General features: G+C 40.9%; 1 protein-coding gene across 5 annotated transcripts in view; it reads left to right on the plus strand.

The window, feature by feature from the left end:
• Positions 1-14,459, plus strand: part of dicer1 (dicer 1, ribonuclease type III) — a 158,461-nt gene that overhangs the window by 120,390 nt on the left and 23,612 nt on the right. For all 5 annotated transcript variants that reach the window (XM_072272593.1, XM_072272575.1, XM_072272601.1 and 2 more), the window contains one exon: positions 10,171-10,326. In XM_072272593.1, the coding sequence (XP_072128694.1) occupies positions 10,171-10,326 (156 nt within the window). The remainder of the gene's footprint in view (positions 1-10,170; positions 10,327-14,459) is intronic.

Below are 14,459 nucleotides of genomic sequence, written 5' to 3' on the forward strand. Positions count from 1 at the left end.
AAAAAGGAAATGGGCTTTCTCTGGGACAGGACTGAGTTTTATAAAGTAAAAGCTGAGTTAATAATTATGCACAAACAGTTTAGGGGGCAAGCTGCTAAAGTATAGAAGCTTTCACCTCGATTTGGAAAACTAGAAGCTAAATCTCCAAGGAGGGTGTCTCAGGAAAGAAAATTCCTGCACTAAATCATGGTGAGGAAGTTCAGTTTTCTTCTGTGACTGGGATCTTTGCCTGTCTTAAGAGGCAATATACTGCTTAACAGAGCATTCTATCCCAGTCCAGTCTTGGTATTAGAAATATGCCTTTAGGGATCACAAGCAAAATTAATTACTAACATCACTACAGTCCTAGGTGGCGAAACAACAAGGAAAGCTAACCTGTGAAAATAATGATTCGTCTTTCTTTTTAAATGTACATTTCCATAAGATTATCAGATTGAGAACTCATTCATTAACATTTTTATGTCTTGTTTCTTCAAACATGCAATAAGTCACCACATTTAATGTTCACTTTTATTGAAAATGACTTTCTCAATGATATGATTTCTCTACTCACTTGAAGTTGTAACAGTTGTACAGTATTGGGATTCCAGTACTTTATCCTTTATTTCTGAAGTTGTTTTTGTCTGTTGCTGCAGAAGAAGAAAATGTCCCTCTCATTTCAATATCATCCAAACAGGCAGGGTCCTCACTTGTTAAATGAATCAACTGAACCACTCTTAAAAGCTTGCAAATGGAGCTCTCGGTCCTTTGCTCGAGCAAATATTGAATTCCAACTAATGTGTGTAATTTTTAAGATTTACTTTAAAGCAGGTTATCAGCCTTTTAAGAAATAAATAGCCCTTTTGAAATGACAGGTACTGTTTAATTGTCACAAGTGACTATCTGGACAAGTGAAATTAAATGTCAGGTTTCAACATGGTATGTCATAGTCTTCCTGCAAAAGCCTTTTTGTGCTCATGCAAACATTGCCAGGACAATTAACCCTGTCTGTCGTCTTAAATTGGTAGACTCAATAAAAAGGCAGATGGGGAGGATAAAAAAAGGCTTTTGATGCACATTCAGCCACACGACAGGAAAATGTAAGGAAATCAGATTTGGAGAATGTTGAAAAAAAAAATCCCATCTGTTCCAAACTGTCAAAAGAAATCAAATGTCATAACAGTAATTATTATTTTATAAGTGCAGTGCAATATTTCCAAACATCTTGACACTTGTACTTTTCATTTGAGTTACTGAATGATTACAGAGTCTGCCCACATCAATCCTGGAGAGTCTTCTAGGTGTCACCATAATGACAGATTGTTAGAAGCATATTTATACATTATACTGTAATACACTGGAATAATGTTACGAAGCCCATGTTCTGACAGAATAATTTCAGATTGGGGGGAATATTGTAGTGTTTAATTATTTCAGAGTGTGGTGTGTAAAGAATAAAATGGATGATTTAGCAGGAAATGTGTTCTAAATTATATTGTTGTAATTGCAGCTGTTTCCTTAATAAATCAATTTTAAAGAAAATAGAAAGGGGGCACCTGGAAAACATTACCAGTTTCTGCCTAAATAGTCGCCCCTGGCTTTAGCTATGACGGGCGTGCTGCTGTTTAATTGATGCGCTGAACAAAATTGATGCAGCCACAAGGATACAAAATGAAATAAAAACACGAAAGGTTTGAAGTTCTGAAGAGATAGGTTAACATTCCAGGCTACTAGCAAAGCTCTGGCACCATCCAGCATTTCTCCGTTACTTTTTTTTTTATTTCCAGGGTTCATAGTTTTTGTTATAATGAGTGGAAATTGATGGTATCAAAAATCTATAAGCATAGTTTGCAATTTCCTCCTCAAAATGGAAAATAAACCCCTCAAAAAGAAACTGAAATCGAATGTAATTTGCTTTACTCTATGTGCGTGTGTATAATATGTATATTAACATTTCATTATTTATTCTTGAGCACTTCTGTGTGATTTTTGATTCCTGGTGTTATTTTGGTTATTGGAAAATAAGCAGTTTAACTGGATGTTTTTTTTGTGCCTGGGAGGTGCTTTGTCATGTGGTCATGATTAAAGTTGTCAAATACCCATAAAGCCTTGAGCTCTCCAACTCTTTCCTTTGAAACTAATTCTTATAAACTTTTTAAAGCTCAGCTGTATGGTTGTTTCTCTGAAACAACTTGATGTTTTATAATCGCTGTTAAAATTCAAGTCATTAGTATTTTAATCTATTCAGCTGAGTAAGTTGAAACTGGCTGTGTTTTTTAAGATGGTGTCTATTTACTTTATTAACCAAAAGTCATCATAGCCTTCAGGCACTTAGCACATTTTTCTATTTCAGCACCTATCAATCTACTTGAAAAGTCCTTTTTTTTTTGCTTTTTAATTGATGTGGCAGCTTTTCTTAAATCCTGTCAATGAAGTGAATGTTTTAAATACAGCAAGGCAGCATTACCAGGAAAGGTACAAGAATCCATTTTAGTTGAATGTGCTCTTCTCATTCAAATATATGAATTTTCATTATTCACTTCTCCATATTCCACTCCTTTGGATTTTTTTTTTAAGTCCCAAACCTGAAGTAGCAGTGAAGCCATGACAGGAGTTCCCAAACTGCTACACCAGGGCTTTGAACCTGACATGCAGATTCTCTACATTAATATGTGGGTTTTATTATACTTTGTATGACATGCCTTGTATATAAGTACGTTGTTCTCCTGTGGCTGGTGGCACTTGTAGCTCCATTGGGTTTTTCAGTGATAGAATTAATGTCTTTACATGGGAAGAGTCTTCTGGATTTACAATGCGGAGTTCTTTTCTAGATGGTGGCATCCAGACCGACAGCTCACACAATAGATACAGCTACATTCTTCATTCTGCCTCCTTTAACTGGAGATCAAGTATCTAGGTCATCAACAATATGCCAAGTACTAGTAGGAATCTGGCAGATATGTCAGGCTTTAAAATTATTTTTTTAAAATAGAACTATTCCCTTTGCTTCCTACTGAGAAAACATGGATCTTCAGTTAGCTACATTTTCAGCCTGAACTCATTTACTTTAGCACTCATTAAAAGATTTTTTTTGGAGGAATAGGCCTAATGGCAAGGTTCTGTTTCTTTTGAGATTTTAAAATCTAGTCTAGTTTGGATCAGTTCAGTAACTAATCGCTCTTATTCAGTTTTCAGTCTGGCACTTGAACTGTGGAAAATCACTAAACTGGCATAATCTGAGTATAATTTTTTGTTCTTTATCCTTCATCCAATACAATTCTCAGTTGACTGACATTTTGCTGCACCAGTTCTCTGCTGCCAGATTTGGTTCAATCATTTTTGTTTTGTGATTCCGAACTTGCCCTGCTGCTTTCTTTTGCATTAATTTCTTTTCCCATTTTGTTTCCAATCAAAATGCAAGATGTTTTTGCTTTTCTTTTGTTTCAAAGGGTGAATCTGTCCACTTGCTTTCCTTCTCCTGTGACTCTTGACCTCACAGCACTTGCAGCTTTTTCCAACCCTCTTGGAAGCCACTCTGACCTTTGGATGACCTCCTTTGTGGCCACAAGCTCTGCTTTCACTTCTCTAATCCTTACACTACTTTGACCACACCTGTATTTTTAGAAATTCCTTGGAACAGGAACTTCTTTAAGGAACAGCTTCCGTTATAAGTGAATTTTATTAGCTTGTGCTAAAAACTCTTGACAATACCCTTACACTTGTTAGATTGCTCGCTCTCTCTGTCCTTGATGTGATGTGATCTGTTTTTAACTTGTATGCTAGATTGCAACTCAATATACCTGCTACGGTCATATGCTTTTGCCTTTGCAATTTCATACATCCATACCACATTAACCTACTGTATACTCACACAGAAGTATTTATCCATGTTTCTTCTTTAGACAACATAGTGGTTGCCTTGGGATTCTTGTGCAATGTTCAAAATAAATTTATTATCAATGTGTCACCATGTGAGACCATAAAATGTAGGAGCAGAATTAGGCCATTTGACCCATTGAGTCTGCTCCACCATTTTATCATGGCTGATCCAATTTTCCTCTCAGCCTGAATCTTCTGCCTTCTCCCCGTATTCCTTCATTCCCTGACCAGTCAAGAATTTATCAACCTCTGTCTTAAATATGTATAAAAACTTGGCCTCCATTGGTGCCTATGGCAAAGAATTCCACAAATTCACCACTCTCTGGCTAAAGAAATTCTTCCTCATCTCCATTTTAAAAAGACACCCCTCTATTCCGAGGCTGTGTCCTCTCGTCTTAGACTCTCCCATCATAGAAAATATCTTCTCCACATCCAATCTATCAAGGCCTTTCACTATTCAATAAGTTTCAATGAGGTCACTCCTCATTCTTCTGAATTCCAGGTGAATACAAACCCAGAGCCACCAAACACTCTTCAAATGAAAAGCTGTTTAATCATGGAATCATTTATGTGAACCTCCTATGAACCCGCTCCAGTTTCAGCACATCCTTTCTAAGATAAGGGCCCAAAACTGCTCAGAATACTCCAAGTAAGGCCTCATCAGTGCTTTATAATCTCTCAACATTACATCTTTGCTTTTATGTTCTTGTCCTCTTTCAATGATTGCTGACATTGCATTTGCATTTCTCAACACAAAGTCAACCTGCAAATTAGTCTTTGGGGAATCCTGCTCAAGGACTCACAAGTCCCTTTGCGCCTCAGTCTGGCAGGATTTTCCCTTGAGGAAACCATACTGACTATGGCCTATTTTATCATATGCCTCCAAGTACTCTTGAGACCTCATCCTTATTAATCGACTCCAACATCTTCCCAACCACTGAAGTCAGACTAACTGGCCTATAATTTCCTTTCTTCTGCCTCTTTCTCTTCTTAAAGAATGGAGTGATATCTGCAGATTTCCAGTCCGGAACCATTCCAGAATCTAGTGATTCTTGAAAGATCATTAATGCCTTGTGGGCCACCACTCTTAGTACCACGGGGTGTACACCATCTGGTCCAGATGACTTATTTACTTTTTCAGTTTCCCAAGAGCCTTCTCTCTAGTTATGGTAACTTCACACTCTTCATGACCCTGATACCTGGAACTTCCACCACAGTGAAGGCGGTCACAAAATACTTATTAAGTTTGTACGCCATTTCATTATCTCCCATTACTACCTCTCCAGCATAGTTTTCCAGTGGTCCGATATCCACTCTCACCCCTATTTCACTTTATGTATCTGAAGAAACTTTTGGTATCCTCTTTAGTATTATTGGCTAGCTTACATTCATATTCCATCTTTGCCTTAATGACTTTTTTAGTTGCTTTCTTCAAAGTTGCTGGTGAACGCAGCAGGCCAGGCAGCATCTCTAGGAAGAGGTACAGTCGACGTTTCAGGTCGAGACCCTTCGTCAGGACTGGGTCTCGACCTGAAACGTCGACTGCACCTCTTCCTAGAGATGCTGCCTGGCCTGCTGCGTTCACCAGCAACTTTGATGTGTGTTGCTTGAATTTCCAGCATCTGCAGAATTCCTGTTGTTTGTGTTGTTGTTAGTTGCTCTCTGTTGGTTTTTAAAAGCTTTCCAATCCTCAAACTTTCCACTGATTTTTAGTCTATTATATGCTCTCTCTTTGGCCTTTATGGTGGCTTTGACTTGTTAGCCATGGTAGTGTCATCTTTCTTTTAAAATACTCCTTCCTCTTTGGGATGTATATATCCTGTGGCTTCCGAATTGCTGTCAGAAAATCCAGCCATTGCTGCTCTGCTCTCATCCCTGCCAGTGTTCTTTTCCAATCAATTCTGACCAACCAATCTCTCATGCCTATGTAATTCCCTTTACTCCACTGTAATACTGATACATCTGACTTTAGCTTCTCAAATTTCAGGATGAATTCAATCATATTATGATCACTTACCCCTAAGGGTTCTTTTACCTTAAGCTCTCTAATCAATTCTGGCTCATTGCACAACACCCAATCTAGAATAGCGGATCCTCTAGCGGGCTCAACCACAAGCTGCTCTAAAAAGTCATCCCATGGACACTCTAGAAATTTCTCCTTCTCTAATCCAGTGCCAACCTGATTTTCCTGATCTTCCTACATATTGGAATCCTCCATGACTATTGTAACATTGCCCTTTTGCATGTATTTTCTATCTCCCTTTGTAATTTGTAGGCCATGTCCTTACTACTGTTTGAAGATCTGTATACAACTCCCATCATGTCCCTTGCAGTTCCTTAGCTCAATCCCCAATAGTTCAACACCTTCTGACCCTATGTCACCTCTTTCAAATGATTTGATCTCATTTTTTTACCAACAGAGCAATGCCACCGCATCTGCTTTCCTGCCTGTCCTTTTGATGCATTGTGTATCTTTAGACATTAAGCTCCCAGATATAATGTTTTATCAGCCTTGATTCACGGATCCCTATATCATACCTTCCAATCTGCAAATTCATCTACCTTATTCCGTATACTGCATGCATTCAAATACAACACCTTCAGTCCTGTATTCACCCTTTTCTATTTTGTCTGCCTTTAACATTGCAACTCATCCTGTTGTCTGCAGTTCTGCCCTATCACCAGTTCTGCCTCACTACACATTACCTTTGTTTGTAAAACAGCCACCTCATGTTCATCTCTATTATCCGTCTCGCCTATGATACTACTTGCATTGAAATATATGTCTGAGGTCTTACCAACATCTCCCTCCTCAACTTCCCCACTAACTGTTCTGGCACTCTGGTTCCCATTCCCTTGCAACTCCAGTTTAAGCCCCATCATGCAGCATTAACAAACCTTCCTGCTAGGATGTTAGTCCCCCTCCAGTTCAGATGCAAACTGCCCCTTCTGTACAAGTCCCACCTTCCCTGGAAGAGAGCCCAATGATCCAAAAATCTTATGCCCTCCCTCCTACATCAACACCTTGGCCATGTATTAAACCCTATAATCTTCCTACTTCTAACCTCACTAGCATGTGGCATAGGTAGCAATCCTGAGATCACAACCCTCGAAGTCTTTCCCTTTAGCTTTACACCTGACTCTCTAAACTCCCTATGCAGAACCTCATCACTCATCCTACCCATGTCATTGGTACCTAAGTGGACCACAACCTCTGGCTGTTCACTCTGCCAGTTAAGAATGCTGAAAACTCAATCTGAGATATCCTGGACCTTGGCACCCTGGAGGCAATGTATTATGTGGGAATCTTATTCTTGCCCACAGAACCTCCAGTCTTTTCCTTAGTTAACAAATCCCCTTCACCACAGCGTGCCCCTTCCCTTCTGAGTCACAGAGGCAGACTCAGTGCCAGAGTGACTTCCCTCTGTTAGGGTCATTCTTCCCCCCCCACCCCCACTCCCTGACAGTGTCCAAAGTGGTATACCTTTTGTTAAGGAGGATGGCCATAAGTGCTCTGTATTGGCTCCTTTAACCTTTCCCCTTTCCTGACTGTGACCCAGTTTCCTGTGTCCTGCACCTTGGGTGTAACTGCCTCTCTCTATGTCCTATCTATCACCCCTGCCTCTCGAATGATCCAGGGTTCTCCCAGTTCCAGCTCCGATTCCTTAACGCAGTTTGTTAGAAGCTGGTTTGTTAGGATGCTCTTCTTGCAGTTGTAGTCAGCAGGGACACTGGCGGTCTCCTTGCCAACTCGCATCCCACTATCCTGCTTGGCATCTCTACTGTCCTCGCTGAGTAGATACGAAGAAGGGAAGGAAAAAAACTTAACCGTTAGCTTTTCTTTCCTTTGCTTTCTTTGACTAAATCATCTCTTTGTTGAAACCTCAAAGAGCTGAAGCCTCAAGATCACCACTCTGACTCTGTCCATTCAGACGATCGCTGCTGCACTTGTCCTGGCCTTCCTTTAATTTGCTGTTGCTTATCAATTAATCCTAAATGCCAATTGGTTGCTGGTCAAAGCTCTTTTTCACTGTAGCAACCCGCTGTGCTGTCTTTTGTGCTCAGGCAATGGACCTGAATGAAGTCCCCTCCTCTCAAAACTTCTGATGTCCGATATGCTACCCTGGAGTTCATTTTCTTGCAGGCATTCACAGAACAAAGAAATACAATAGAATCAATGACTAACAAATACTTGCACTGTTGTATGTACAATAACAATATTGGTAAAGCACTTGTACAGATACTTGGATAGGGAAAGAGTAGAGAGATACTGGTGTAATACAGACAAGTAGAATTAGTGTAGATGAGCATCACAGTTGTCACAGACGATGGGCTTATTTCTGTGCTCTATAATTCTATGATGTTTTGGATCCTGATACATTTGCAATCCAATGGATGTCAAGAATGAGGCATAAAACCTGTTGCTTATGGTTGTTTCATTGTGTTACAAGAATGTAAATTGAACAAGAAAGAGGAGTCAAGAGGAAAAAACAAAGAAAACCGTTATGGTTATCTCGTACTCAGAATAGAGATAACAAAAACTTCCAGTGATAACTATTAGCCTATAAAATAGCCATATTCAAGTGGTGTGGTCCCTGCTACTGAAAACTAAGAAGCTTCTAGAAAAATACAAGAGCAACTGTGTTGTAATCACTAGAAAATTCATTTAACAATTATATGTACCTATATAGGTGAATATATAAAAATACAAGAAAAATTGTAACTCCACATCCCAATCCATCTATGGCTTCATTCCTGTTCTATTCTTCCCATTTTTGGTTGGACCATGTTCCCACTCGTGTTTATTTGAAATCTCAGTACAAATCTACATCTTCTCTTTTCCTGTTCCTCTGCACTACTTCAGTGACTCTTCTGGCGCACACACATACTAAACTCTCATATTCCAAACCCCCCACATCCCATTTTCCAACCTAATGTTTTGTGGGGATATGGCATACAATAATTTAAATAAAGATTGAACCATACATATATGTACAGCAAGGTGCAAAACACAGTATATATATCACATACAGCACAGAATAATATTAACATACAATAAAAATATTCTGTAGATGTACAAGTTGACATAAAGAGCATATACCACATAGTTAAGTATGCATCAATATAATGCTGCTGGCACTGTAATGTATGTGTACTGGCTGATAGCAAGGTGTTCAAAAGTGTCTCAGCCTGGGAAAAGAAGCCATTACCCAGCCTAATAGACTTGTTCTTGTACTGCAGTATCTTCTGCGTGATGGTGGGAGATCAAAGAACTTGTGCTGCAGATGGGAAGAGTCCTTGACAATGCTGAGGGCTCTGCAAAGACAGTGCTTCTGGTATATGTCCTGCATGGGGGCCAGGGAGAGAATGGATTTTATTATTTTTTTTTACAAGAACTGTGTATCACTAGTAAGGCTAGCTTTAATTTTCTAGCCACCTCTTTTAACTTTTTCTGTCATTTAATTGAAGGTACTCCTACAATTTCCCTTTCAGCCTGTTGCTCAGTTAACTTGTGAGGCAGCTCCACCAGTCTAGATTGCAGTTTCTAGATGTTTTGCAAATGAGGATTTGTTCCAAAGTTGAATAGGCTGGAGCAACTTTGCATTAGATGTCATTTTGGATGCTGGTTGGTCTGTCTGGTTTTTATTCTTTATTTCAAGATGGTGGTTGCGGTGTAGTGGTGAGGAAAGGTGATAAATTGTAGTAGTGTGTAGAAGTCGGCTAGTAGTAGGGACAAACGTCTGGCAGATGAACTTGGATGCATACAGAAGTGAAAGTAGTGCAGTTGCAACAAAATCTAGTGATACTTGGTGGATAGGTGCCCAAATGGTCACTACCACAGTAAATGCAGATTGAGTGCTTATTAGCAAGTGTCATTAAGCATTGACAGTTTGCGTTAATTGACTTGTGAACTGTTAAAGCTGAACATATCTTTCAGTGTCCCATCATATTGCTTGGATGTGTATTTTAAAGGTTAGAAATTTGAAATGCCATTTTGTTATTTTTTTGTCCAAGTCAGAACTGAATGGAACGGCAATGGAAAGCAGTACCAAACTTATTGAAATAATTTGCAGTAGACTGTTGAAAGATTGATTTGGAATAATTTCAAAGTCCTGGCATCAGCTTAACTGCCCTAATGTGGGATAAGTTACATATTCAATAATACCCCTATTCTTTTAAGACAGTTAAATAAAATTTCTTCCCACTGTTTGATTGTAGGCATTTCCCTTTTCCATGAAAAATGTTGGTGATAGTTTTGTATTTGAATGCTAGATAAAATTAATAACCTGCCTTTTTGTTTCACTTAACCAGGTCAGCAATTGTAATCTCTATCGCCTCGGAAAGAAGAAAGGTCTTCCTAGTCGAATGGTGGTCTCAATATTTGACCCACCCGTTAATTGGCTTCCTCCTGGCTACGTGGTTAATCAGGACAAATACATTGCAGACAAGAGTGAAATGAAAGACACGGTAGGTGTAAACTACTCTCTCTAATGGACAAGGTGGATAAGACTCCTATTTAAAAATAAAAGGGAGCTCTCTGAGCTAGGGGGCCTCCCAGATTCCTTTTTAGTATGAAGTAATATTTTCCACATCAACTTTGTAAGACTTGTTTGAAATTGCACCAGTGCCTGAATTCACAATGGACAGTAAACATTTTGTTGCTGAGCAACGTGTTGGCAATGTCTTCATCTGCAAGCTTCAGAACTGTTCACTGATAAGTAATTGTGATGGTAGTTAACTTGGCTTTGATGGAACCATGTCCAGAGTATCATGGTAGGTAGTCATCCTACTAAAGGGTACATACAAGCACCCAAGAGCTTTAGAATAGAATTCTTGACAAAGCAAGCCCAGATATGTTCAAATCGAACAGATATCTTATACAAGAAGAGGAAATTTTCCCTTTTTGCTACCCCTCGTAGTCCACTGCTCCGGGTCTCTTTCGTTTGATATCTCGAAATAGCGGCAGGAATGGTTACTTCGAGTGCCAGGCTTTAGATGTTTCAGAAAGGACAGGGAGGGAGGCAAAAGAGGTGGGTGCGTGGCACTGTTCAGAGATAGTGTCACAGCTGCAGAAAAGGAGGAAGATAGAGGGATTGTCTGCGGAGTCTCTGTGGGTGGAAGTTAGGAACAGGAAGAGGCCAGTAACTCTACTGGATGTTTTTTATAGGCCGCCCAATAGTAACAGGGATATCGAGGAGCAGATAGGGAAACAGATCCTGGAAAGGTGTAATAATAAGAGTTGTCATGGTGGAAGATATTAATCTCCCAAATAACAATTGGCATCTCACTAGAGCAAGGGGTTTAGATGGAGTGGAGTTTGTTAGGTGTGTTCAGGAAGGTTTCTTGACACAATATGTAGATAAGCCTACAAGAGGAGAGGCCATACTTGATCTGGTATTGGGAAATGAACCTGATCAGGTGTCAGATCTCGGTGGGAGAGCATTTTGGAGATGGTGATCACAATTCTGTCTCCTTTTCCATAGCATTGGAGAGGGATAGGAGCAGACAAGCTAGCAAAGCGTTTAATTGGAGTAAGGGGAAATATGAGGCTATCAGGCAGGAACTTGGAAGCATAAATTGGGAACAGATGTTCTCAGGGAAATGTACGGAAGAAATGTGGCAAATATTCAAGGGATATTTGCGAGGAGTTCTGCACAGGTATGTTCCGGTGAGACAGGGAAAGGATGGTGGGGTACAGGAACCGTGGTGTACAAAGGCTGTTGTAAATCTAGTCAAGAAGAAAAGAAGAGCTTGCGAAAGGTTCGAAAAAACTAGGTAATGATAGAGATCTAGAAGATTATAAGGCTAGCAGGAAGGAGCTTAAGAAAGAAATTAGGAGAGCCAGAAGGGGCCATGAGAAGGCCTTGGCGGACAGGATTAAGGAAAACCCCAAGGCATTCTGCAAGTATGTGAAGGGCAAGAGAATAAGATGTGAGAGAATAGGACCAATCAAATGTGACAGTGGGAAAGTGTGTATGGAACTGGATGAGGTAGTAGAGGTACTTATTGAGTACTTTGCTTCAGTATTCACTACGGAATAAGGATCTTGGCGATTGTAGGGATGACTTGCAGCGGACTGAAAAGCTTGAGCATGTAGATATTAAGAAAGGGGATGTGCTGGAGGTTTTGGAAAGCATCAAGTTGGATAATTCCCCAGGACCGGACGAGATGTACCCCAGGCTACTGTGGGAGGCAAGTGATGAGGTTGCTGAGCCTCTGGTGATGATCTTTGCAGTATCAATGGGGATGGGAGAGGTTCCAGAGGATTGGAGGGTTGCAGATGTTGTTCCCTTATTCAAGAAAGAGAATAGATGTAGCCCAGGAAATTACAGACCAGTGAGTCTTACCTCAGTGGTTGGTAAATTGAGGGAAAAGATCCTGAGAGGCAGGAACATTTATGAACATTTGGAGAGGCATAATATGATTAAGATGGCTCTGTCAAAGGCAGGTTGTGGCTTACGAGCGTGATTGAATTTTTTTGAGGATGTGGCTAAACATTGATGAAAGTAGAGCAGTAGATGTAGTGTATATGGCTTTCAGCAAAGCATTTGACAAGGTACCCCTTGCAAGGCTTATTGAAAAGTATGAAGGCATGGGATCCAAGGAGACATTGCTTTGTGGATCCAAATCTGGCTTGCCCACAGAAGGCAAAGAGTGGTTGTCGATGGGTCATATTCTGCTTGGAGGTGGTGACCAGTGGAGTGCCTCAGGGATCTGTTCTGGGACCCCTACTCTTCATGATTTTTATAAATGACCTGGATGAGGAAGCGGAGGGATGGGTTAGTAAATTTGCTGATGACACAAAGGTTGGGAGTGTTGTGGATAGTGTGGAGGGCTGTCAGAGGTTACAGTGGGACATTGATAGAATGCAAAACTGGATTGAGAAGTGGCAGATGGAATTCAACCCAGATAAGTGTGAGGTGGTTCATTTTGGTAGGTCAAATATGATGGCAGAATATAGTATTAATGGTGAGACTCTTGACAGTGTGGAGGATGAGAGGGATCTTCTTGACTGACAGGGTGCAGCAAGTGAGGCTGGGGAGCATCATTTCTAGCACCTGGACAATCAGTACCGGTGACCCCCCAGGGATGTGTGCTCTCCCCACTGCTCTTCTCCCTTTACACTAATGACTGCACCTCACAGGATCCATCTGTTAAACTCCTGAAGTTTGCAGACAACAGAACTGTCATTGGCCTTATCCGAAACGGTGATGAGTCTGCATACAGACAGGTGGTGGAATGGCTGGCCCTCTGGTGTGGTCAGAACAATCTGGAGCTAAATACGCTCAAGACTGTGGAGATGACAGTGGACTTCAGGAGGAGCTCCCCAATACTCCCCCCACACACTATACTCAACCGTATTGTGTCTGCTGTGGAGACTTTCAGGTTTCTGGGTGTCGCAATCTCCCAGGACCTGAAGTGGACACCCAACGCAGACACTGTTATCAAAAAGGCTCAGCAGAGATTGTATTTCCTACGTCAACTCAAAAAGTACAACCTGCTTCAGGAGCTGCTGATTCAATTCTATTCAGGAATAATCCAGTCTGTTCTCTGTTCGTCCATCACTGCCTGGTTTGGATCAGCTACCAAACAAGACAAGAATAGACTTCAAAGAACCGTCAGGGCTGCGGAAAAGATTATTGGTGTGAAGCTGCCCTCGATCCAGGACTTGTATGCATCTAGATTCAGGAAGCGAGCAAGCAGCATCATTGTAGACCCATCACACCCTGGACATCACCTGTTCCAACTCCTTCCTTCTGGTAGGCGCTTTAGATCACTGTATGCCAGGACAAATAGGTACAAGAACAGTTTCTTTCCGTATGCCATCAGTCTTATGAACACTTAAATTTTAGTCTATTATAAACCAAGTCCACCTGTACATACACTGGTATACCTCATTGTATATAGTTCACGATTATTTGCGCTATTGTTTTGTTTGCTATTTGATTCTGTACAGTGAGAGCTCAGGGAAACCAGTATCAAATTCCCTGTATGTGTCCACATACTTGGCGATAATAAAGGATTCTGATTCTGATCTTGGGGTCTGAGTCCATAGGACACTCAAAGCTGCTGCTCAGGTTGACTCTGTGTTTAAGAAAGCACGTGGTGCATTGGCCTTCATCAATCGTGGGATTGAGTTTAGGAGCCAAGAGGTAATGTTGCAGCTATGTAGGACTCTGGTCAGACCCCACTTGGAATACTGTGCTCAGTTCTGGTCGCCTCACTACAGGAAGGATGTGGAAACCATAGAAAGGGTGCAGAGGAGATTTACAAGGATGTTTCCTGGATTGGGGAGCATGCCTTATGAAAACAGGTTGAGTGAACTCGGCCTTTTCTCCTTGGAGCGATGAAGGATGAGAGGTGACCTGATAGAGGTGTATAAGATAACGAGAGGCATTGATCGTGTGGATAGGCAGATGCTTTTTTCCATGGTTGGAATGGCTAGCATGAGAGGGCAGTTTTGAGGTGCTTGGAGGTAGGTACAGAGGAGATGTCATGGGTAAGTTTTTTACGCAGAGAGTGGTGAGTGCGTGGAATGGGCTGCCGGCAATGGTGGTGGAGGCGGATATGATAGGGTCTTCTAAGAGACTCCTGGACAG

This window comes from Mobula birostris, chromosome 1, assembly GCF_030028105.1.
Source record: "Mobula birostris isolate sMobBir1 chromosome 1, sMobBir1.hap1, whole genome shotgun sequence".
NCBI lineage: Eukaryota > Metazoa > Chordata > Chondrichthyes > Myliobatiformes > Myliobatidae > Mobula > Mobula birostris.